This window comes from Nannospalax galili, unplaced genomic scaffold (assembly GCF_000622305.1).
Source record: "Nannospalax galili isolate Female #2095 unplaced genomic scaffold, S.galili_v1.0 scaffold1679, whole genome shotgun sequence".
Taxonomy (NCBI): domain Eukaryota; kingdom Metazoa; phylum Chordata; class Mammalia; order Rodentia; family Spalacidae; genus Nannospalax; species Nannospalax galili.
The window spans coordinates 258,705-283,370 of NW_008342927.1; the positions used below are offsets into that span (position 1 = coordinate 258,705).

At 51.7% G+C, this 24,666-nt stretch overlaps 2 protein-coding genes and 1 non-coding gene across 5 annotated transcripts; 2 read left to right on the plus strand and 1 right to left on the minus strand.

Annotated features, from left to right (window-relative positions):
* The first annotated feature begins 255 nt into the window (after window positions 1-255).
* On the plus strand, window positions 256-21,681 carry Itga7 (integrin subunit alpha 7). Of its 3 annotated transcripts, XM_029566376.1 has the most exons (26): window positions 256-683; window positions 4,802-4,929; window positions 5,029-5,108; window positions 6,367-6,622; window positions 7,120-7,251; window positions 7,629-7,748; window positions 8,615-8,822; window positions 8,943-9,136; window positions 9,428-9,516; window positions 9,638-9,765; window positions 9,893-9,988; window positions 10,125-10,186; window positions 10,316-10,485; window positions 11,814-11,963; window positions 12,881-12,996; window positions 13,580-13,772; window positions 15,618-15,698; window positions 15,788-15,867; window positions 15,966-16,040; window positions 16,194-16,296; window positions 16,768-16,944; window positions 17,092-17,223; window positions 18,358-18,471; window positions 18,676-18,774; window positions 18,855-18,980; window positions 21,002-21,648. In XM_029566376.1, the coding sequence occupies exons 1-26, from the start codon at window positions 478-480 to the stop codon at window positions 21,230-21,232; spliced, it is 3,546 nt and encodes a 1,181-aa protein (XP_029422236.1). In that variant the 5' UTR covers window positions 256-477; the 3' UTR covers window positions 21,233-21,648. The 3 variants fall into 3 exon arrangements, with proteins under 3 accessions (XP_029422236.1, XP_008837220.1, XP_008837219.1); XM_008838998.2 differs by lacking the exon at window positions 7,120-7,251 and having other exon boundaries at window positions 21,002-21,681; XM_008838997.2 differs by lacking the exon at window positions 7,629-7,748 and having other exon boundaries at window positions 257-683; window positions 21,002-21,681.
* LOC115071368 lies at window positions 11,222-11,332 on the plus strand. Its single transcript, XR_003850453.1, has one exon. It is a non-coding gene; the product is annotated as a U6 spliceosomal RNA (small nuclear RNA).
* Window positions 21,682-22,115: 434 nt separating the features above from the next.
* On the minus strand, window positions 22,116-24,169 carry Mettl7b (methyltransferase like 7B). The gene is made up of 2 exons (XM_008839002.2): window positions 23,599-24,169; window positions 22,116-22,370 (listed from the first exon to the last, which is right to left on the minus strand). Exons 1-2 carry the CDS (start codon window positions 24,094-24,096, stop codon window positions 22,134-22,136), a joined length of 735 nt encoding a protein of 244 aa, XP_008837224.1. The 5' UTR covers window positions 24,097-24,169; the 3' UTR covers window positions 22,116-22,133.
* Between the last annotated feature and the right edge of the window lie 497 nt (window positions 24,170-24,666).

The following is a 24,666-nucleotide window of genomic DNA, read 5'->3' on the forward strand; positions in this document are numbered from 1 at the left end:
TTTCCGCCTCCTCTTTTCCTAACTACTTCTTTCTCCGCTCTCCTAGACTCCACCTCCACCTCTTTGGGGGCAGGGGTGGAGGGAGGGAAGGAGTGCGCAGATCAAGGGTGGGGTGGACAGCTCTAAGCTGGGGAGGATGCTAGAGTGGTCCCACCCGGAGCGGCGGGGCTGGGCATCTCCGGCAGCTCTGGAGTCTCCACCTGCTGCGGGAGGCTGGGGCGGGTCCGGGGCGGGTCCAGGGCGGACCCGGCAAGGAGGCGGGAGCCGAGTTCACGCCTGGGCTCAGGCCGCGGTAGTAGCTGTCCTAGCGGGCGCTGGGGCAGCAGAGGGGCAAGCGGAGGAGAGGTGTCAAGGCGAAAGATTGGAAGACCCCTGTAAAGCCAGCCAGGCTTCGGAAACTAGAACTACGACTGGGGAGACGTGGGGCTCCCGGCGCGGGACCTCGCTCCGGCGGGGAGCACGCGCAGGCTTGGTCCCATGGCCGGGACTCGGAGCTGCGACCCCTGGGGCTCCCCCGGGATTTGCTACCTTCTTAGTTCGGTGTTCGCTGGGCTGCTCTTACCACGAGCGGTTGCATTCAATCTGGATGTGATGGGCGCCCTGCGCAAGGAGGGTGAGCCAGCCAGCCTCTTCGGCTTTTCCGTGGCTCTGCACAGGCAGTTACAACCCCGACCCCAGAGCTGGTGAGTCATTGCAGCCGCTTAGAGTCCCCAGGCACAGGCTTCGGGCTATCCTTCCCCCAACTCCCCAGCCGACAAGGTGTCTCTAGGTCTTTTAAGCCTAGGTTGCCCACAGGCATCCCACAGTCCAACCTGGAGCTTGCCTCATTTTTCCAGGCCCCCAGACCCAGCGTCTTGCCTTGGGGGTGAGTTGGAGAGCAAGGCTTTCGTCTTGGTAGAGCACCGTTTCCTTTTACCTTTCCCCCCAGTTTGCATCTTTGCTCCAGCCCAGGGTCCCTGGCTCAGTGCCTTCTTCAGAGGGCTGAGCTTCCCCAGGAAGGAAGGTTCTGTCTTTGCATAGGACTGGAGGATAGGGAAATGACAGAGAGGATGAAGGTGCCATGGGAGGAAAGGAGGGGAGAGAACAGAAATAGCTCCCTGCCAGAGGATCACTGCAGATGGAGTGAGGGCTTGTAGGGCACTGGGAGGCCAGGAGAGATCAGCTGCCACTTATGTGGCTCAAGACAGCAGGAAGACTTGGAGGGGACCTGAGAGGGCTTGGCAATCTGCAGTGCTGGTTTGTTGACAGACAGTGGCAGAAAACACAGTCCCTGAGTAGTAGAGGGTGGTGGTGGCCAGCAGTAGCAGCAGCAATAGCAGTGACCAGATTCAGGAAGGATGATGGCCAGGCTGCTTCCCTTCCTCCTCCTTAGGAAATTTCCAACTCCAGAAATCTCAGGAATATGAAAAGGCAGCGAGGGGTGAAGGCAGAGGGCAGTTCCCATCAGTTTGGGCCCCTGGGAGACAGTCCATCAGTTCGGGCCCCTGGGAGACAGACACATTTGTGGCAGCTCATGCTACATGTGAAAAAAGAGGCAGGAAGGGGAAGAAAGCTTCCCACCCCCTTCTGCCAGGGGGCTTTTCTCTCCTCAGCCAGTGCCTAAGCCACATTAAGTGTCCATTACTGGGATCAATGCTCTCCTCTGGGACTGTCTTCTCCCCCTTACTGTTGGACTGGGGACAGGGGGCAGGGACTACAGCTTGTTTCCCCTTACCCACTGGAGGTGGGGGCTAGCCTTAATCTTTCTTCTTCCATTATCCCTGTTGCCTGGGAGCAGGGTATGGGCTCTCTAAGCCTTTGGGGAAGATAGAAACTGACTTCACCTCGAGTAGCCAGCAACCTGCTTCATCCCTGTCTCTGTCTCTGTCTCTGTCTCTGTCTCTATCCCTCCCTCCTTCCCCCGTCTTCTAGAGTTCCAGGACTGGAGGCCTTTTTAGGACATGCTGAACTCCAGAGCTATTTCCAGGCAAATTCTAGGTTATTTTTAATAGCTTGGTCTCTTGTCATTTTCCCTTCTCTGAAGGTGGCCCCTGATTCTGTCTCCCAGAGCCAAATTGGGGGCATTCCCAGAGGGGCCCTACTGTCTAGATCCATTTTGCTTCTTCTAGTTGGGGTCACTAAGAAGCTGCTACCTTGCTTGGTCTCTTGCTTTTGGTTTTTTGGTGCCTTCCTTTGCTCCACACTGATGGGAAGACCTCGTCTGTTTTTGATCTAGTCTCTGGATGAGACTTTGAGGTCTAATCTTTGCTCCGTGGTTGCCACCTTATTTATTTCCATCAACTGTAAAATGGAGATTAAACAATAACCACCATATCAGGTTGTTTGGGGGGTGATTAAGAGTCCTTAATATATGTAAAACACTTAGAGTAGTGCACAGCCTACAGAGAGTGCTATGAAAGTGTTTCTGGTGTTGGGATTCACAAAGCTTGAGAACAGCTTTACAGTGTCTTGGATCCAAAGGCTTGGCTGGAAGGACTCCAGGCTGAGCAGCCTTCCCGGCCATGCAGCATTCCCAGAGGGCCACTCAGACTGTACTGGGTCAGAGAGAGGCTGGACTCGGACTAGAGCTCTGGTGTTTGAAGTATGGTGGTAGTGGGCTACTCTTTGGGCCTCCAGTGGCCAATAGTTTTTTCTTTCTTTTTCTTTCTTTCTTTCTTTCTTTCTTTCTTTCTTTCTTTCTTTCTTTCTTTCTTTCTTTCTTTCTTTCTTTCTTTCTTTCTTTCTTTCTTTTTCTCTTTGCAGTGGCTGCAGCTGTGGCTACTGTTCTGTCTAGAGGCCTGGGGTGGTTGGGCTCATGGGATGAAGCCAGGAAGGAGAGTGTGGCTGGGACAGAGGTGAAGGGGCTGAGAGGCTGCATGTGAGTTCTCTTGTTCCAGGAGGAACTGGCTGGGTCATCCATCAGGAGTGGTGCTGGGCTTGACTGTGCACTTAGCTTCTGTCTATATGGACCTTTCACCTCCTCCCTCTTTGGCCTCCAGGGGAGATGAGAACATGGAACACTTTCACTTCTTTGGATGCATACTGTGCACTGAGCCGCAGAAACACTGGGTGTCTCTGTGAGTCCACAAAAGGTATAGGCTCAGTAAATGTGTCCTGACACTTTCTGTGGGGCAAGCACAAAGATGGACAACAGCCCTCGTGTAACAGATGGCCTTCTCTATGTTTGCATGGAGGCTGGCACACTGCTGACTTGTTTGAAGGCTAGCATTTGCTTTTCCTGGGCCGTGTCATTTAGATTTCTTCAGGTTGCCTCCCTTCTTCCTCTTCCCTTTCTGGAGTAGTCTCAGTCTCTCAAATACAGGCCAGGTAATGAGTGGATTGACCAAGTAGTTCTAATTCTAGCAGGCTGCTTAATGCCTTGGAGTGGCATTAAGCCACTCCCTCATGTGGAAGATAAGAAAAGAATCCTTATCTCGTAGGATCATGAGACCAAGTGTCCAGACTTGCTTCCCTGGAACATCTTTGGAGAGTGGGAAAGGTTGATTCCTTCAGCCTTCAGTCTAGCCTAGGGCCTGATCTATAGTAGGTGCTGATCACTTCCTTGCCTCACTGTTGCTTGACCCAGGGCTTGGCCTCTAATGGAGTGTCAGTAAATAGTTGTTAAATGAATGCTGAATGTGTGTCCTTTCCTCCTGCTCCCCATCCCCCTCTCTTGACACTGGCTGTGACATGGGATGACAGCTGCTAAGAGACAGCAGGAGTTGTGTGAAGGAGAATGGCTCTGTGCCCTTCCCATTGCCCCACCAGGCCTGGCTCAGTGCCTCACGGATGCCTGTCTAGAATATTGCCCCACAGTTGTTGGCTTTGCCCCTGGGAAGGGACTTGGAAGACTATGGGAGAGACGTTTTGAGGCTTGTTCTGCTGCTGGCCACTCTTGAATCTGTCTTGCAGAGACAGGATCCACGTAGCCAGCTGGGTATCAGTTACTTCACCTCACCTCATCACTGCTGTCCGGGGGGTCCTGTCCCAGAGGACCCAGGCAGCCTCCATTCCCAGCATAATCCTCTGGGGAAGACGCCTTGGCTGTGATCATGGAAAATTGTCCTGCCAAGAAAGTTGTAGCTGGGAAAAAGGCAGTAGGAGAGATGACTGGGGTGTGAGGGGTGGGAGGCGAAGAGAAGGCTGTGGGTATGGGAGGGTAGGGAGGATGGCGAAGGAGATTCTGATGTGAGGGGGAAATGGAGGGGGCAGGAGACAGAAAGAGCAGCCTGTCCCTATTTCCATGCCAGTGGGAATGACTGAGTTTGGGGCTGGCAGAGCTGTGGGGCAGGGGGAATCTTTGCTGGACTTTCAGTAAAGGGGAAGCTGGCCCATCTCTAGCCTCTTGCCTGGCCTCTGAAGCTGGTCCCTGAGTCACATTGTGGTGCCAGTCTGTGTGCCTGTTGCTCTTGCTCCAGGCATTCTTGCCATTTCTGGCAGGGTATCAACTGGACCAGGGTTGGGGAGGAGGGCAGAGCCTGGGGATGGGGCCAAGCAGGGGGTGGGGAAGCCTGTGAGGAACAGGTGCTGGGAACGGACAGTTCTTTCAGACCAGCAGTGCTGGCAGGATGCTCTGGTTGGCATGTGTGTTTTCGTATGTGTATATCAATTCTACACACATATGTTGAGAGTAAGTGCACATGTGACACAATTGCATGTCCAAGTCCATTAACTTGTCCTTGCCAGAATTTGAGAAAAATGACTTTTGCCCTTTCTCTGTAGTTCTTGAGCACTGCTTGGCACCAAGGGGTTGGGGCTTGGGCAGCTCCAGGGAGTTTGGCGCACTGTGACCTCTGAGTCCATCCCCTGTTCCATTTTTCAGGCTGCTGGTGGGTGCCCCCCAGGCCCTAGCTCTTCCTGGGCAAAAGGCAAATCGCACTGGAGGTCTCTTCGCTTGTCCCATGAGCCCAGAGGAGACAGACTGCTACAGAGTGGACATCGACCAGGGAGGTGTGGCCCTGAGAGAGTGGAGTGGGGGCACCATGTGAGAAGGGGAGGGCAGGACTTGCTGTCCTCTTTCCTCCCCTAATTTCCAGTGTTTTGCCTCAGCTGATGTAGAAAAGGAGAGCAAGGAGAACCAGTGGTTGGGAGTCAGTGTTCGGAGCCAGGGACCTGGGGGCAAGATTGTTGTGAGTATTACTTTTTGTGACAGAATGAGGAGATGGTGATGATGTATGTGTGTGTGATGTGTGTGCATATGCATAGGTACAGAATACAAATGGGGCACATGGTATGATTCCAGGGACCTCTGGGAGGCATACAAAAGTAAGAGATGGTCCCTTGATCTCATCAATTAAAAAATATCCATCCAGCCATCTGTCTGTCCATCTATGCATTTATCACATTTTTATTGAAAATCTTTTATAAGCTTCAGGCACTATGCTAGTTACTCAGAGAAGATATCTGAAAATGGGAATGGGGTTTGTCCCTGTCAAATAATTATGTATCTCTAATATCTTTAATATACCAGGCACACTATTATCAATATGAGTCACCATGGAGCTGAATATAGCTAACATTTACTGCATGGTCTAGTCCATAGGTCCAAAGAAGGAGTGGGGAGAAAGGGCTGCTGCAGGTATTGTGATCTGAGCCATGCTTTTAAGAATAGGGAACACTCAAGAGAACAGACATGGGAGCAGGCTCTTTGCAGATGAGGTGGTGGCACTTTCGAAGGCCCAGGGACCGGGGCTGGGAAGATGACTCAGTAAAGTGCTTGCCTTGAAAGCATGAGAACCTAAATTTTATTCTGAGAATCTACATAAAAAGTAGGACGTGGTTGTGGTGCATGCTTGAAACACCTGCACTAGGAAGGCAGAGACAGGAAGATCAGATCCCTGGAGCTTACTGGCCAGCATTCTAGTAAGCCCCGAGACCCTGTCTTAAAAAACAAAGTGAACAGCTCCTGAGAATGACACCTGAGATTGTCCTCTGCCTTCCACACCCACTCAACACCCGTGCATGCACACCCACTTAACACACGTGCATGCACACCCGCACGCGCGCGCGCGCGCGCGCACATAAACACACACACACACACACACACACACACGACAAAAACAAAAACCCCAAACCAACAAAGGTCCAGAGACAGGACAAGGATGCACATATCTATGTGCTGCCTTAGTTATGTGTCTGTGAGTGCCCAGGCAGAATGTGGAACAAAGCTATCTTCCTTCAGGGGCCAGGGCGTGGCTACAGATGGGACACTAGATAAGCAAAGATCTCCCACACTGGCTGGACAGGGGTGCTCAAGTGATGCTAGCATAGGATGTGTGTGTGTGTGTGTGTGTGTGTGTGTGCGCGCGCGTGCGTGTGTCTGCATGTGAGTAGCATGTAGGTCCCTAGCAAGTACAGGAATTGACCTATCCTCCCATTTTCCCACAGACCTGTGCACACCGATATGAGTCACGGCAGCGAGTAGACCAGATTCTAGAGACACGGGATGTGATTGGCCGTTGCTTTGTGCTAAGCCAAGACCTAGTGGTCCATGAGGAGCCAGATGGTGGGGAGTGGAAGTTCTGTGAGGGGCGCCCCCAGGGCCATGAACAATTTGGGTTCTGCCAGCAGGGCACAGCTGCCGCCTTCTCCCCTGACAGCCACTACCTCCTCTTTGGAGCTCCAGGAACCTATAACTGGAAGGGTGAGTCACTCTTTGGGGACTGGAGGAGGAGACTAAAACCTCCTCTTACCTCAGAGATGGGATTTCAGGAAACACATGGCCAAGCATGACCACAGGTTCATTGGCATATTGCCCTGGGGCACTGCCCTGCCTTCCACTCCCATCATGCTAGCACATAATGAATGGGGGTAGCTCCTCTCCATCGCATGGTCAAGTGTTCCTCTACATGCTGGCATGAGCCCCTACATGCACGGCTGAGCCAGGGCCTGCATGCTCCAATACAGCAGTCTACCTCATCACTGCCATTCCCGTCTCTGCACGCTGCCACTGGCTGAGCTGACACTCGGTGAGTGTGATGCTACATCTGGGGAACTCCAGGAAGCTTGGACTAGGGAACTGGTGGAGATGGGGCTGGAGAGGAGAGGAGGGGCTTCCCTGTGTGCCTGTCTAGCAGAATGTCCGGCCTGACGGGTGCTCTTTGCTCCCTGCCTTGGGCACTAACAGGACTGTCCTTGCAGGCACGGCCAGGGTGGAGCTCTGTGCACAGGGCTCGGCGGACCTGGCACACCTGGACGACGGGCCCTACGAGGCGGGGGGCGAGAAGGAGCAGGACCCCCACCTCATCCCAGTCCCTGCCAACAGCTACTTTGGTAGGGACCCCTCCCTGGCCCAGAACCACTCTAACCCTCTGCTCCTCTCTCTTGTCCTCCCTCTCCATTCTCCCATCCTTCCGTCTCTGTCTGTCTCTGGTTTCTTGGTTTCTTTCACCTCCTCCTCCTCCTCCTCCTCCTCCTCCTCTTCTCCTTTCTCCTCCTCCTCTTCCTCCTCCTCCCCTTCCTCCTCTTCCCCCTCCTCCTCCTCCTCCTCCTTCTCCTCCTCTTTGTCCTCCTCCTCCTCCTCCTCCTCTTTCTCCTCTTCTTCCTCTTCCTCCTTCTTCTGGTCTTTCTTTCTGGCTTGGTCTCCGTACTCTGTGGTCCCTTTTCTGGCTGTCCTTTCCCTGGTGTCTCTCCCTGACCTGCCCCCACAGGGTTGCTTTTTGTGACCAACATTGATAGTTCAGACCCTGACCAGCTGGTGTATAAAACTTTGGACCCTGCTGACCGGCTCCCAGGACCAGCCGGAGACTTGGCCCTGAATAGCTACTTAGGTTTGTAAGCTCCTGCTTCCTGGGCCCTGGGGGCTTTGGCCCTGGCCTTCCCTCCTTCCTGGCTAGGGAACATCCTTTCCTCCCCTACCCTCTCTGAACACATTCCCAGAGAAACACACATTGGCCCCAAATTGCAGAGGAGATTTGGGTCTAGTGATAGGTCTGAGAAGAGGCCCCAGAGATGATAGCTTTGGGGGCTGTGAACCCAGGATCTTTATGGAGGAAGATCCAGGTGACATGAGAGGGCCCGGGACCAACATGTTTGAAAGTATAGTCCTGACTTCTAGGGAACTTCCTCTGAGGGGTGGATGATGGGCTTTTGCTGGAGAAAGCTCTCGTCTTGTGGGTAAGGCCCTCATTGCCATTTGTCCTCCTCTGCACATGGACAAGGATAAATGAAGGCCAGGAGACGTTTGGGTGAACCAAACTCTTCCCTGCCCCTGGCTTCTCTCCCATCCATGTGAAGACTTCTCCCCTGCTGGATGGAGGGATGGGGGTGAAGAAGATACATTGGGTAGTACTGGGGCCTCCCATTGTGTAGAATGGCAGCCCTCTCCTTCAGTTTTCTGGGTTGGGTATGAGCAGTGCCTCTGGCCCAGCTCCCACCACTGTGTCCATTACCTGTCTAGTCACCTGGGGTTCTCTGTCAGTGCCTTTCTCTCTGTTCCCCAGTTCCTGAGGCTGACACATGATTTATATCATGTGTCTTTGGCTAGGAGGGCTGAGAAATCTTCCAGGTCTAGAAGGGGGAGGTGGCTGAGCTATGGTGGTGGTGACTGAGGGGCACCTCCTCCTTGTGGCTCCAGGGGTACACCTGCCTTCCAAGTCTTAGAGAATTATTCATAGAAAGTGATCCCCTTGCCTAGGTTTCTCCATTGACTCTGGAAAGGGTCTTATGCGTGCAGAGGAGCTGAGCTTTGTGGCAGGGGCCCCCCGTGCCAACCACACGGGTGCTGTGGTCATTCTGCGCAAGGACAGTGCCAGCCGCCTGGTCCCCGAGGTGGTGTTGCCTGGGGAGCGTCTGACCTCTGGCTTTGGCTACTCACTGGCTGTGGCTGACCTCGACAATGATGGGTGAGAGAGGAGAAGGGCAGTGACCTGGGCGAAGGTGGGCTCAGGAGGACAGAGTGACTTCTGCATCTTGTCCTGGCTCCCATGGCCTAGAGGACCCCATAATGTCTCTCTTCTCCACAGCTGGCCAGACCTGATTGTGGGTGCCCCCTACTTCTTTGAGCGCCAAGAAGAGCTAGGAGGTGCTGTGTATGTGTACATGAACAAGGGTGGCCAATGGGCAGATGTCTCTCCACTTCGGCTCTGTGGCTCTCCTGACTCCATGTTTGGGATCAGTCTGGCTGTCTTGGGGGACCTCAACCAAGATGGCTTCCCAGGTGTGAATGGGAATGGGAAAGACTCAGTGTGGGATGGGTCTGGGGAAGGTTGTGGAATTCCCAAGAGATCAGGGTGGGAGAAGGAACCTGGGTTTATATCTGAATTTTTTATGCTTATAAAGGACAAGTTGAGCTGCTAGTGTCTGGAGGGAGTGACTGATGGTGTTTATAATACTGTAGATAGCTTTTCAATGAAACAGAAAACATTCTGCAGGACTGAATGAGGGAAACTGGGGGTGAACCTTGTCTACCAATCCCCCAGCCCTGTGATGGCTTTTCTCATGCCCCCAGATATCGCTGTGGGAGCGCCCTTTGATGGGGACGGGAAGGTCTTTATCTACCACGGGAGCAGCCTGGGGGTGGTTGTCAAACCTACACAGGTGAGGGGCGTTATTGATGTAAAGGAATGGGCATGGGTGGAATAAGGGCTGCAGAGGGCAGGTTGGGGAGGCCAAGATGTGGGGAAGGTGGGGTTCAGGGAAGTTGACTGCTGGTCCTCAGGTGCTGGAGGGTGAGGCTGTGGGAATCAAGAGCTTTGGCTACTCTCTGTCGGGTGGCCTGGATATGGATGGAAACCACTACCCTGACCTGCTGGTAGGCTCCCTGGAGGACACAGCTGTACTCTTCAGGTGAGTCTCCAGGCCACCAGCCCCTTCCTGTAACTTTGACCTTACTCCAGAGTCAAATCTGGACCTGCAGAGTGTTCCCAGCCTCACATTCTCACGTTTCCTGCCCCCTGACCTCTCCATGCCCCAGGGCCAGACCTGTCCTCCACATCTCCCAAGAGATCTTCATTGCTCCAAGAGCCATTGACCTGGAACAGCCCAACTGTGCTGGTGGCCGCTTGGTCTGGTGAGGTGGGACCTGAAGGGAGGGTGGAGGAGGCTGCCAGCACTCTGTTTTTTCCTGTTTGGGTCTAGGGGCTGGGATGGGACAGGAGTGGGGCTTGGGGTCTTATTTGACTCAGGAGCCTCCCTTTGCTTCACAGTGTGGACCTAAGGATCTGTTTCAGCTACATTGCTGTGCCCAGCAGCTACAACCCTATTGTGGGTGAGTGGGATCCTCTCCTATTGCTCACCCTGATTGCCTTCCAGTGTGGAGAGGAGGGTACCAGGGAATGGGGTCAGATGAAGCAGCTCCCCAGCTCACTGGCTTCTCTCTTCTCCTTACACACCACAGCCCTTGATTACATGTTAGATGGGGACACAGACCGGAGGCTCCGGGGCCAGGTTCCCCGTGTTACTTTCCTGAGCCACAGCCCAGATGACCCCAAGCACCAGGCTTCAGGCACCGTGTGGCTGAAGCACCAGCATGACCGAGTCTGTGGAGATACCATGTTCCAGCTGCAGGTGGACCTGACCCCTGGCTTCCGGTGTCACTGTTACTGCAAATCTTTCCCTTGCTTCTTCCCTAGCACATTCATACCCCATTGGAAGATCTAGGCTCTGAGGGGCTGGAGAGATGGCTCTGTGGTTAATGGCACTTGCTGCTCTTGCAGAGGACCTGAATTTGGTTCTCAGCATCATGTTGGGTGGCTCACAACTGCCTGTAACTCCAGCTCTAGGGGATTTGACACTCTCTTGTAGCCTCCTCAGGCACCTGCACTCATACACACAGACACAGACACACAGACACATAGACACACGGACACACAGACACACAGACACATAGACACACGGACACACAGACACATAGACACACGGACACACAGACACACAGACAGACAAACACACAGACACACAGACACATAGACACACAGACACAGACACACAGACACATGGACACACGGACACACAGACACACAGACACACGGACACACAGACACACAGACACATAGACACACGGACACACAGACACACAGACACACAGACACATAGACACACAGACACACAGACACATAGACACACAGACAGACACACAGACACATAGACACACAGACACACAGACACATAGACACATGGACACACAGACTCACAGACACATAGACACACAGACAGACACACAGACACACAGACACACAGATACACAGACACACACACACACATGCATGCACACAAATAAAAACAAAAAAGAAAGAAAATCTTTGCACTCACTTTAGCAGCACATATTCTAAAATTGGAACCATCGATGCAGAGAAGATTAGCATGGCCCCTGAACAATGATAAAATGCAAATTCATGAAGTGTTCCAAGTTTAAAAAAATCTAGAGGTGGGCACTAGGTGCACGCTATAGGGAGACCCTGTCTCAGACAAAACAAAACAAAACAAAGCAAAGCAAAACAGAAGGTCTAGGCTTTGAGCAGCTTCCCCTTTGAGCTCTTTCTTACTGCTGCCTCTGTGCCCCTGTTTTTAATGAAATGGGTCACTGTATGTCGCCCAGAATGCTGTGGTTACAGGCATGAGCTATCATGTCCACCTGGCACTCACTTTTACTTTCCTGTCTCCCGTGAAATGAAAACTGGCACTCCACAGAGATGGGGAGTCTGGTCCTCAAAATCCAACATTTGACTGTCCTTTCCTGCTGTGGTCTCCCTTCCTCCGCCCCCCCCTCACTTTTCTACCTTTGCTCTCCTCCCTCACCTTCTTTATGAGCTTCAGAGTCTGCACTGGGACTGGCGGGGGGCCTTGGGTAGGAGTCTGGAGGTTGTTTCAGTGAAGAACAATCTCTCCCTTTCCAGGAGAATGTCAAAGATAAGCTTCGTGCCATTGTGGTGAACTTTTCCTATAGTCTCCAGACCCCTCGACTGCGGCGACAGGCTCCTGGCCAAGGGCTGCTCCCTGTGGCCCCCATCCTCAATGCTCACCAGCCTAGCACTCAGAGGGTAGAGGTGAGTGTGGGGAACTGGAGCTGGGAGTGTTCCTGGTCTTTCCACTGTGACATTCACTCATGGCTTGCAAAGCTCTTCCACACATGTGGCCCCTGTACTTCCCCTGTATCTGTAGGTGCTGTAACAAATAGATCATTAAAAGTAAAATGGCCCAAATGACCACATGCTCCTAGACTAAGGGTTCAGTGCTCCTTCATTTCCTGTAGTCATTCAAGGTCGTAGGCTGCTGGGAGCCTACTGTCTTCAGAGCTGGCCCAGAGGCGGCGCCCTTCACTGCTCTCTGCAGTTCCGGTGTAGAATCTGGTACATGCAGTCTAGGCTGGGAAATGTGGTCTGTCTGGGGACCAGCCTGCTCGTCTCTATGACAGCATGGCGATACTCCCATAATTTTACAGCTCAGAATGGTTAAATGACCAGTCCAATATCACACAGATGGTAAGTGCCAGTTTTTTTATGTTTATTTTTTATTTTTTTGTTTTGTTTCTTTTCTCTTTTTCTTTCTTCTTTCTTTCTCTTCCTTCCTTCCTTCCTTCCTTCCTTCCTTCCTTCCTTCCTTCCTTCCTTCCCTCCCTCCCTCCCTCCCTCCCTCCCTTCTTTCTTTCTTTCTTTCTTTCTTTCTTTCTTTCTTTTATTTCTTTTCTTCTTTCTTCTTTCTGTCTTTTTTGAGACACAGTCTCCCTGTAGCCCCAGCTGGCCTGGAACTCACTTTGTAGACCAGGCTGGCCTCGAGCTCACAGAGATCTGCCTGCCTCTGCCTCCCAGGTGCTGGGATTAAAGGCATATGCCACCACACCTGGCTGGTAAGTGCCATTTTTTGGGTTGTTTAATCCTGTGTTTCTCTAGCATGCCATAGGCCTTAGTGACACATTTGGCCCCTGCTTCATCTCTAGAAATGGTCCTCTTATATCTCTCCTCAGATCCACTTTCTGAAGCAAGGTTGTGGTGAAGACAAAATCTGTCAGAGCAATCTGCAGCTGGTGCAGGCCCGCTTCTGTGCCCGAGTCAGCGACACAGAGTTCCAGCCTCTGCCCATGTGAGAGGGGTGTGGAGCATGCATGCTTGTGTGTGTGTGTGTGTGTGTGCACATGCGTACATGAATGTGTGTGTGTGTGTGTGTGTGTGTGTGTGTGTGTGTGTGTGTAGTAAGGGCCAGAGCTCAGCAAATGGGAGGAAGCCTCCTCAGAGGGATCAGGCAGAGGCTAGAGAGGACCTGCCTGTGACTTAGAAGACTGAGATGAAGGTCAGGGATGGGGCCACAGGGTTGTGACCAGTGATAGCAGTTTTCTCAGTCCTATGATAGCACGCAGTTTCTGGATACGTTGTTGCTTAGTCTTCACCACTCTTTGAGGTAGGGATGATTGGTTCTGTCTTATGGATCGAGCATGGAAGCTTAGAGGGGCTGCTATTTCCTTGGAGTCAGTAGGTAGTGGAGCTGGGGTGAAAATGGAGGTCCCCCGGCTCATTTGTGCATAGCAATAGCTAGTTTGGTTTGGTGTACAGTTTGAAGACCTGGGGTCGGGAGAGAGGCAATGTATCTTTGAGCGGGGACTGGAGTGGAGATGTGTGTGGAGAGGGTGGGGTTCAGATCATACAGTGAGTTTCGTTCCACCCTCCAGGGATGTGGATGGGACGACGGCCCTGTTTGCACTGAGTGGGCAGCCATTCATTGCCCTGGAGTTGATGGTCACAAACCTGCCCTCGGACCCAGGGCAGCCTCAGGCTGATGGGGATGATGCCCATGAAGCCCAGCTCCTGGTCACCCTCCCAGCCTCATTGCACTATTCAGGAGTCCGGGCCATGGACCCCGCAGTGAGAAATCAGGGAAGGGCAGGGTGGGGCCTTTAAAATGTTTTGAATTAATTTTTCTGTTTGGAACAAATTTCTTAGAGAATATAAAATTACGGGTTTCATTAGACATTTTCATAACCGTATATTATTGTACTTTGCTCATATTTATCCCATTACCCTTCCTTGCCCCTCCTCCCTCCTTTTGGTTCCCTTCACCCCTGAAACAGCCCCCTATACCTACGTATATTATTTTTCAAAAAAATATTTATGGGCTGGAGAGATGGCTCAGCAGTTAAGAACACTGACTTTTCTTGCAGAAGACCTTGGTTCGAATCCCAGCACCCATATGGCAGCTAACAACTGTCCATAACTCCAGTTCCAGGGGATCTGACAGCCTCTTCTGTCCTCCGCGGGCATTGCATGACACGGGTGCACTTACTTACATGCGGGCATAACACTCATACACATAAAAATAAAAATAATAAAATATTTAAAAATATTAAATAAATTGCACCCATATTGTGCAGTTCCCACAGAGGTCAGATGAGGGTGTCAGGTCCCCTGGAACTGGAGTTACAGACAGTTGTTAGCTGCCATGTGAGTGCTGGGAATTGGTGGGAATTGATCCTCTGTAAGAGCAACCAGTGCTCTTAACCACTGAACTATCTTTCCAGCCCCACTTATGTATATTGTTAGAGAAAATGTAATATTGGTCCTTTTGCTGCTAGTGTTACCCTGTTTTGTTCCCTCCTTCCTTTAGACCTCTTCCTCCTAACATAATCCCTTTTCTTTCATGTCATATGTGTGTGTACATGTGTATGTATGTGTGTGTGTATTTTTTTCTGAGACAAGGCCTCTCACTCTGTAGCCAAGGCTGGCCTTGAACTTGTGGCAAGACTCCTGCTCCCGTCTCCCAGGTGCTGGGATTACAGGCGTGTAGCATGGCACCTGGTATATACATAGATACACGCACACACACACACGTGCACACATATACACACACGTTTAGATTCCATATATGAGAGAAAATATTCAATATTTAGCTCTCTCCCTCCTCTTGCCATCTTATTTCCCTTCCCCTACTTTTGACCCCGTCCTCTACCTATATAGGCCCCTTCTACTTTTATGTCACACATATATATTATATATATAAGCTCTAGATTTCTCATATGAGAGAAAATATACATATTTGATTTGTTTTGTTTTACACGGTGATCTCCAGTTCTATCCATTTTCCTGTAAATGATATAATTTTGTTTTTCTTTTCTTTTTTTTTTTTTTTTTAAATATTTTGCCAGGGGATGGTGGTGCACACCTTTAATCCTAGCCCTCAGGAGGCAGACGCAGGCAGATATCTGTGAGATTGAGGCCAGCCTGGTCTACACTATGAATTCCAGTTCATCTGTGGCCACAGGGAGACCCTGTCTCAAAAAAATAAAAACTATATGCATATATATATATTCGATTTTTATTTTATATGTATGAGTGTTTGGTCAGATGTAAGTGTACCATGTATATGCAATGCCCATGAAGGCCAGAGAAGACAGCAGATTCCTCTGGAACTGGAGTTACGGATAGTAGCCCACCATGTGGGTGCTGGGAGGTGAACCCAGGTCTTCTTGAAGAGCAGTCAGTGCTCTTAAGCCTGGGGTCATCTCTTCAGCCCCAATTTCATTTTTTTTTTCAGAACTCACAGAGATCCACCTGCTTCTGCCTCCCGAGTGCTGGGATTAAAGGCTTGTGCCACCACATCCGGCTCCCCAATCTCTTTATGACTGAATAAAACTCCATTGTGTAGACCCATGGGATGGGATCTTGAAGGTCTTCAATCACCCAAGCTGACCTGTCCTTCCCTTCTTGCTCCAGGAGAAGCCACTTTGCCTGTCCAGTGAGAATGCCTCTCATGTCGAGTGTGAGCTGGGGAACCCTATGAAGAGAGGGGCTCAGGTTGGCACATCTGCCCTTTGCCCTGTCTGAGTGGCCCCTTCTTAAGGCCCAGCCCTCTCCTGACTCTTTTGTCATTCCACATTGGCCAGGTCACCTTCTACCTCATCCTCAGTACCTCTGGGATCACCATTGAGACCACAGAACTGGAGGTGGAACTGCTGTTGGCCACGTAAGCCTGGGGGCAAGATGGGGCAGTTGGATTGGCTTTGCAGGCCTCTTGGGAGTGCCCGTGTCTGCTGACCACACGTGCCCATGCCCACATGCTAGGATCAGTGAGCAGGAGCTGCATCCAGTCTCTGCTCGAGCCCATGTCTTCATTGAGCTGCCACTGTCCATTTCAGGGTAAGTTCTGCCTGCGAGGGTACCTCTGTTGGAGGGTGGGGGTGCTGCCACTCCCAGACCCTGGCCTGGGCTTTGCCTTGCCTGGCCTTACCATCCTGACTCCATTCAGCCAGCCCCCAGGCCTCCTCAGCCTCTGTCTCACCCCCACACCAGGGTGGCCATTCCCCAGCAACTCTTCTTCTCTGGCGAGGTGAAAGGTGAGAGCGCCATGCGGTCTGAGAGGGATGTGGGCAGCAAGGTCAAGTATGAGGTCACGGTAAGTGTCCTGCTGTAATGGCCCCTTCTTGGCCCCCTCTTTTCTTGGCACGGAGGAGAGGCTGCTGAGGTTTCTTGGGCTCTTCTCCCATATGTCAGCCCCCAGGGTTTCCGGGTGTCTGCCCTGCACTGGGTGGACTGGCTGTGGGCAGATGTTTGTGGCAGGGTCTCAGTTGGTCGTGTTGGCAGCTGTCTCCTTGGCATGTCTGGGAGGCTCTGGGAACTCAAAGAAACCTCTCTGTTGGGGCCTCTGCTGGAGTGGGGTCTTGGCTTTCCTTGTCCTGGCTTGTCTTGTTCCCCTCACACCTGTCTAGGTTTGCCTGGGTTTGGTATGAGAGAATGGCACCCAGTCTGTTCTAGACTGTGTGTCTTCCTTAACATTATGCTTCTTGAGGCCCTCTCCTCAGCCTTGTCCCCTCCCTCTCTGTGGCTTAGGGTCTGCTCAGACACTAAGCACTATACTTACCCACAGGTCTCCAACCAAGGCCAGTCGCTCAACACCTTGGGCTCTGCCTTCCTCAACATCATGTGGCCCCATGAGATTGCCAATGGGAAGTGGCTGCTGTACCCCATGCGGGTGGAGCTGGAGGGCGGGCAGGGGCCTGGAGGGAAAGGGCTCTGCTCCCCCAGGCCCAACACTCTCCACCTGGTGAGAGTCCACCCTTAGGCAGGGTGGGCCAGGTGGGACTTGGGAGGGGTGTCATGGGGCTGGAGGACTGTGTGTGGGTGGAGAGGAGAGTCCATGTTGGATGCTGCATTTAGGGAGACCCTCACTGCTCCTTCCCTCCCTTCCCAGGATGTGGACAGCAGGGATAGGAGGCGGCGAGAGCTGGAGCAGCCTGAGCCTCAGGAGCCTCCTGAGAAGCTGGAGCCCAGCACGTCCTGGTGGCCAGTGTCCTCTATTGAGAAGAAGAGAAACATCACCCTGGTGAGGACAGGGAAAATGTGGGTGCACGTGTGACAGAGCAGGGCATCACAGGTCATCAGGGCGCTGGCATCCAGCGAGCATGGGCTGTCAAGGCTTGTGGTGGTCAAACACCTGGGGCATGTTGGCCAGACTGTTTGTAGCCCAGTTGGAGGAAGGAGGTGCCTGTGAGGCAGCTGCTGATGCTGCAGACCCCCAAACTCCAGATGTCTACTTCATAGCCAGCTAGGTAATCCTAGCCAGCTAGGAAAACTGATTTTCCTCGTGTTTATATAAAACATCACATTTTGTAGGGATGGGAGGGGTGAGCTGTCCATGAGTTCTGTTGTTCCTTTTCCTTTTTTTGTTCTTTTGAGACAGGGTCTTGGATTCTTTTATATAAAATTAAGGCAGATGACCTTGCTTTTCAGAAAACTGCTCAAGGAGTTTTGAATTACTTAAAAGTAGAAAATGGGAAAAAAAGTAGAAAATGGGGCTGGAGAGATGGCCCAGTGGTTAAGAGCAGTGGCGGCTCTTGCAGAGGACTGGGGTTCAGTTACTAGCACCCACATGGCAGCTAACAGCCATCCCTAACTCCAGTTCCAGAGGATCCGATGCCATCTTCCGCCCTTCTCAGGCATTGTATGCATATGGTGCGCCTACACGTACAGGCAGGCAAAACAAATAGAATAAATAAATAAAAGTAATTAAAAAAGAAAAAGAAAAATGTCAAGTCAGGCACAGTGGCCCAGGTCTGCAGTCTCAGCACTTTGAGGCTGAGGCAGAAGGGCAAGAAGTTTGAGGGAAACTTGGGCTACATAGTGAGACCCTGTTTAAAAAAATGCACCTTGCAGGAGATTTGGAGTTTAAATGAGGTAAATGCCTGCCAGGTAGTGGGTGCTTAATAAATGAGACGTTAGGCTGGATAGACTTCAACTCAGGAGGCCACTCTGTCTGTTGCTATGAAGTAAGGGACCCCTCACTATGTGTTTCAAAGCCAAACGATTCAAATTTGGGGTAGGCAGCTATTTTGGACTACTGGGTTAGTTTAGAAATACATCCTGGAGGAGGAGAGTTTGAGGTCAGGTAAGGATGATGGGAGAAGATGGCAGGCTCATGGGCCTAGTGGCTTAGGGTCTTACCTTTCATTGTCCGTAGGACTGTGCCCGGGGCACTGCCAACTGTGTGGTGTTCAGCTGCCCACTCTACAGCTTTGACAGAGCAGCAGTGCTGCATGTCTGGGGCCGCCTCTGGAACAGCACGTTTCTGGAGGTGAGGGCACTGCTGGGACGCCAGGCTGGGTTTCATCTGCTAAAGTCCCAGTGGGACTTGCTTTTTTTACCTCCCCCTTGTCCAAATGCATCATACTCTAAACCCAAGCCAGGCACCATTCCATTTATAATCTCAGTGGTCGGGGAAGGGGATGGCGAGGGACATGGGCGTTTAGGAGGAGGGACTCCTCCCCTATTCCCTTAGGAATACACGGCTGTGAAGTCCCTGGAAGTGATTGTCCGAGCCAACATCACAGTGAAGTCTTCCATCAAGAACTTGCTGCTCAGAGATGCCTCGGCAGTGGTGAGCTACAAGGCTGGGGAGATCAGATGGGGCTCTCCCACTCCCTCCAGCTTTTGCTTTATTAACTCCTTGTTCCTCAGATCCCAGTGATGGTATACTTGGACCCCGTGGCGGTGGTGGCAGAAGGAGTCCCCTGGTGGGTCATCCTTCTCGCTGTGCTGGCTGGGCTGCTGGTGCTGGCACTGCTGGTGCTGCTACTGTGGAAGGTGAGGCTTGGGGAGGGGTAGAGTCAGTGGGGGCTGGGATTGCAGTCAGGTGGGCAGTCTCTCATCCATTCGAACACTCATCTAGCAACTCTACATTGAGCACTTACCTTGCATGTACCAGTAATTCCATCTACGTTGGATGTTTCAAAGATGACTCTGCTGTGGATCTTGTCCTCTGGGACTGTATAGTTGAGTGGGAGAAGGGAGCCTTGTTGTTAAGGACAAGCCAGACCGTGTTGGATTGAGACAGTGGGAACTCACACTTTTCTCTGGAGCTTGACCTTAGAAGAAGGTCTGGATTTGGGCAGATGAGATGATTGAGACCTGAGCCTTCCAGAAGAATATGATGGGCAAAGCCAGAGGCAGAGGGAAGTGTAGTCTGATTTAACCAGAGTGTGGCAGCAAAGGTGGGGAAGGAAGCTTATGGCCAAGGCCAGCAACTGTGGAAAAATGGCTCCAGGGAACGGCCTGGCACAGAATGGTAGCTGCCGCATACCAGGCTCCATATGGAACCATTCTCGTTCACACAGAGCTGTAACAGAATCCTATTGGCTCAACATAAAGCACACACACACACACACACACACACACACACACACACACACTTTGGCTCAACATAAAGCACACACACACACACACACACACACACACACATGTCAGTGCAGGGAATCTCTCTTCACCAGGGCTCATTTCTGAGCCACATGTCACATGTGGGGCTTTGTGGGGAACCATGTACATTCGTGCTCTGTGAACTGCCCTGCCTGCCTGTTCCTGGAAACCAGTTATGTGTTGAGCACACTATTTGGCAAGTATGTGTAATCAGTGGACTGGGTTCTGGAGTGGCATCCATGCTGTTGGGCATGTGCCCAGTCCTAGGAATGATTGATGCCTTCAGGACTGGCATCACCCATCTTTCTCATGGAAGGGCTATAGAGCAGAGCTAAAAGGCTGCCCCCTTCCTCAATCTTCCCATACTCTGCCTCTTTCCCCTCTCCCTGGACAACCCAGTGTGGCTTTTTCCATCGGAACAGTCCGAGCTCATCATTCCCCACCAACTATCATCGAGCCCACCTGGCCATGCAGCCCTCAGCCGTGGAGGCTGGGGGTCCAGGGACTGTGGGGTAACTGTTGTATGTGCATGTGTGTATGCAAATGTGCGTGAGGGTATCTGGGTGTGTGTGTGTGAGTCTAAGTATAGCTCCCAGCATTCAGAGGGTCAGGACTGTACAGGGTGAAGAGAATGTATGAGGGTGATGAAAGCCCTAGCAACTGAGGTGAAAAGTACTTAGAAGGGTGATTAGAATCATGGGTATACACAGCCCAGCATGCAAAAAGAGTGGGTGGGCTAGTGGAGTGTGAGCATGTGGACCTGTGGGGAGGTTCTGTGCATGTCTTCTGTGGGCATGAGTGTGCAGAGATGAACATGCAAGGAGACCTTCTGCAGTCTGAGCATGCAGGAGCCTTGGCTATTCTGTGCCAGTATGCAAAGTGTCCATCACCACCTTGGTAGGTAGGGCCAGCATGGTCATGATTTTAGGGAGGGACTAGGCTAGTGTATTCATGGATACATGGTCCCTGGCCTAAGGGGATGCTTCCAGTGTACAAGCACAGGGGTGCATATGTAAGAGACTGGAAGGATATGCATGGGGTCTAGGAAGCCATTTTTCCTTAGATCCTGTTTATGTTCTAGGGGGCACTATTGAATCTTGTGAGGAGCTTAGGTCGGGGGGAAGCTTGAGAGGTCCTGATATTTCATCTTCAAGCCTCTCTTTCAGGGGCCAGGAGACATTTCTTTAGTCTTACACCTTGGATTTCCTTCTGGTTTTCCTTTTGCTGTGAATGGAAACCTGGGAGCCTGGTCCTGATGGTGGCAACCTGGGGGCTGCCCACTGTGTCAGAAGCTGGCCAGCCTACCTCCTTTTGCTTTAGCTGTTTTTTTTTTCTTCTTACCCAAGGATGGCGAGGGCGCCAGGGGCCTCAGCCTTACAGGCTCCTCATGGTTTGGTTTGGTGTCTTTATAGCTGGGATTCTTTAAGCGGGCAAAGCACCCTGAGGCCACCGTGCCCCAGTACCACGCGGTGAAGATCCCTCGGGAAGATCGGCAGCAGTTCAAGGAGGAGAAGACGGGTACTATCCTGAGGAGCAATTGGAGCAACCCCCGGTGGGAGGGCTCTGATGCACACCCCATCCTGGCAGCTGATGGGCACCCTGAGTTAGGTCCTGATGGTCATCCTGTACTGGTCAATGCCTAACTTCTTTTGTTCCATTCTGGCTTGTGGGTACCCTCCACCTTTCCCAAGATGGCTCCTCAGGATAGAAAGAGTGGAGTGGGTTGCTGGCATCACATTGAGATATGGCAGGATCTGCTTCCTCAGGGGGCATAGACCTCTCCCACCATGAGAACTACCCCTCTAACTTCCCCTTAGAATGTTATGAGACAAGGGGGTAAATCAGGAATGGATTGTGGGGCAGGGCTGGAAGGGCAGGATGTCCTGATGCAGGACGGGAAGAAGGGGGTCCTGGTTCCTTTCTCCCATTCACTCTGTGTAATCTGTCTCTCCCAAAGTGCCTTAGCCAGAGGGTCAGGGAGGAGATTGTGTCATTCTCAGGGGCTCTTCCCTCCCTAGTTTTCCCTGTCCTCTGACCTTAGTTTGCTGTATCAGTCTAGTGGGTTTTGTCTATTTATTAAAAAACTTTTGAGGATAAAAATATGGCTTCTTTATTGAGTATTTTATTGGATCTGTCATCTTTCTGCTTGTCTCTGTCTCCCTGCAGCTCAGGGCAGGGTGGGTAGAGTGGAGGGAGACTGAGGTGGCCTGGCAGGCAATGCATATACATTGACTTGTGACCAGCTCTCAAGAAGGAGGGCAGTGAGGGCCTTACCATGGGGACAAGGGAAAAGGACAGGATAGGGGCTGACCTAGGAGGTGGGCAAAGTCCAGGGCTTTGCAGTTGATGATATGGAAGGGTTGTTTTTCTGCCTCTGGAGAAAGCAGGGATAGAGCCTCACTGGGAGGAGGGACTGAAGGAAGCTAAATGTTGCCCCTGGCAGCAGTAGTGGGTGCTGAGGGTTCTTCTGGTCTCTCTCAGTAGAAGGTATACCTGACAAGGGGCTAACCACAGGCAGGGGAGGGAGCAGATGACATCTTTGGTTTATTTCACAGCCTTTCCCATGATGTGAGGCCCAACAGGTAACCACTTGAAGGGAGGGGGCTGCCATTCCATTTGGATTTCCGAGAACTGAGCCCTTTCAAGGTCCTTCCAGGTCTCTCTGGTGAGACAGCAACCATCCCCAATGTGTTTCCAGGTGGGCTCGAAAACTCGCTGCCACATAAAGGCCCAGCTTTCCCGAGGCTCTGCCACATGCTCCCAGAAGAACAGCAGTCCTCCCTGGGAGGGAGGAGGAAGTTAATACCACTTATCTACTCCATCCTGCTCCTTTCTTCTAACCTCCTTTTCTTCCCTCTGACCCAGCTTGTCGTCTCTGTGAAATGGGAGCTGCAGATCTGAGAGTTTATGGAGCAAAATGCCTTGACTCCTTATATTTTCAGCTACTCTAGCTCCTGCCCTCCTCAAAATGCATGTAGGGAACTTCTGAAAACTGAGTGGGGATGGCTGGTGAGAGGGCTTTGGAGAATGGCTGGAAAGGTGGTCAGTAGACAGACAGAGCAACTGAGGAATGGGGACAGAGGCCCTTCTAGGTGTGTCTAACCTTTTAACATTATGACATGACAGTTATCATCTACAAAGTTGACACTTAAGAACTGTACAATTGAGTTATGAAAAAAATCAAAAAACTGTTTTAAGTAAGTTTACAATGTTGTGTTGGGCCACTTTCACGGCCAACCTGGGGCACATTGTGGCCTGCAGGAAAGAGACATGCCCCTGGATCTCTTGTGGGACTCTGGTGTCTGCACAGCCCAGATAGCCTACGTGTTCCAGCTACAGCAGGACTCCCTCACGCTCTTCCCCTCATGCTCTCTTTCTAGGGGATTCATCAGCCCCATGCTGAATTTCCACTACAAGTGCATACAGTCCACATCTCTTTCTCTAGGCCACATTTTTTCCTGTTTCCAGCCCTGGACTTCTAATGACCTATGGCTTCTCTGCTTGGAGGTCTCAGCACCTCCTGAGACCCAACACATCCAGAACAAAGTTCTTCCATTCCAGCAAGTGGCCCTTTCATCTACTCTCCAGTTGTACAAACCAAGATTTTGGAAGTTATCCTAAATTCTTTCCTTTCCACACCCAGTTCAAATTTTTATGGATTCTACTTCCTCTAACATCTCTATCAGAAGCTTTTATTTCTCCTACCTCCATACTTTGTTAACCCCTCAGATCTCAATTTAAGCCTTAGGTTTCTTTCCTAGCTCCTTCACCCTTGTGCCAGTCAATGCTCATGTGTGTTTCCATAGTACCCCATTATGGCCATAGCTCCTATTCAGTAGCAGGCGAATGGGCTGATGTCATAGATGACAGGCTCTATGGGCCATTCTGATACCTTTTTCAGCTGTCAGATGGTGGGCTACATAAGCTTCCCCATCAGGGGCCCTGAACCCTGGAGTTGCCAATGCTGTGTTTACCTGCCCCAGGCCCGTTCCCTTTCCACTCTGCTCACCGGTCTCAGAACTCTCTGGATTTCCTGCAGGACCTTTTTGGGGCTCTGAACAGAGCACAGCACAAGAGTGCAGACCACCACATCCATGGAGCTATCAGCCAGTTGTTTCATGTCCTCTCCATAACCCACGACAAACTGCTCATATTGGAGGTGCCGATTCTCAGCCATGCTCTTTGTCAGGAACTTCTCAAAGTTGGGGTTTGGGTCCAGGCAGGTGACCTTGCAGCCAGGTGGGTAGAACTGGAAGTTGGCCCCAGTGCCGCAGCCCAGCTCCAGCAGGGCCACTTTCCCAGAGGTCCCCTTAAGTTCCTTTATCTGGCGAAAGAGTTCCTGTTTCTTGTTCTCCATCTTTCTGTTGGCTTTGGGAGTCAGCATGGCCATGAAGTAGGGGAAGTAGGTTTTGCATAGTGGCTGCCAGCAACCTAACAGAGCCAGAAGGTGCAGGGGTAGGGTCAGGAGCAACATCAGCAGCTGTAGGAGAGGGATCAGGGCTTCCATGATACCAGCTCTGGGCCGTGCTTCCTCTCAGGCACTGCTTTTGGCTTCCACTCAGCCTGGGCAGATACAAGTCTCCCCTCCTCCTGTGACGGGACTTTGCTCCTTGTCTCCTGCCAGGCCAATCCTCTGTACAGGGTGGAGTGTGTGCATGAAATTCCTCCAGGGGGCATGAGTTTAGCTCTGCAGACTCTTTAACAAGTTTTTTTTGTGGGTGAAGGGCCAGGTGAAGCTTGTGTTCTATGTTCTGTAGTGTTTGGTCCTGATGAAGAGGGTGGGGTGTGCTCGTTTACCTCAGAGGAGGGGAGGAAGGGGGCCAGGGGCATATCTCAAGTCACAGCATCATGGGGGCCAAAGAGCTGACTCATCAAGTGAGTCTTGGTCTTGTCCTCAGGTTGTGCAAGCTGGAAATTCTGGTTGGATTTCCCTGTCACACCCCTTGGGGCTCTGTAAACTGTAACAGGCCTTTGCCCCAGATGGAGGCCAAATAGAACATTCAGTATTAGGCCTGATTGGTCAGGACAAGGAAGGAGGTTACTGGTCAAATGAAAGGTTCTGGGTCTGGGAATATGC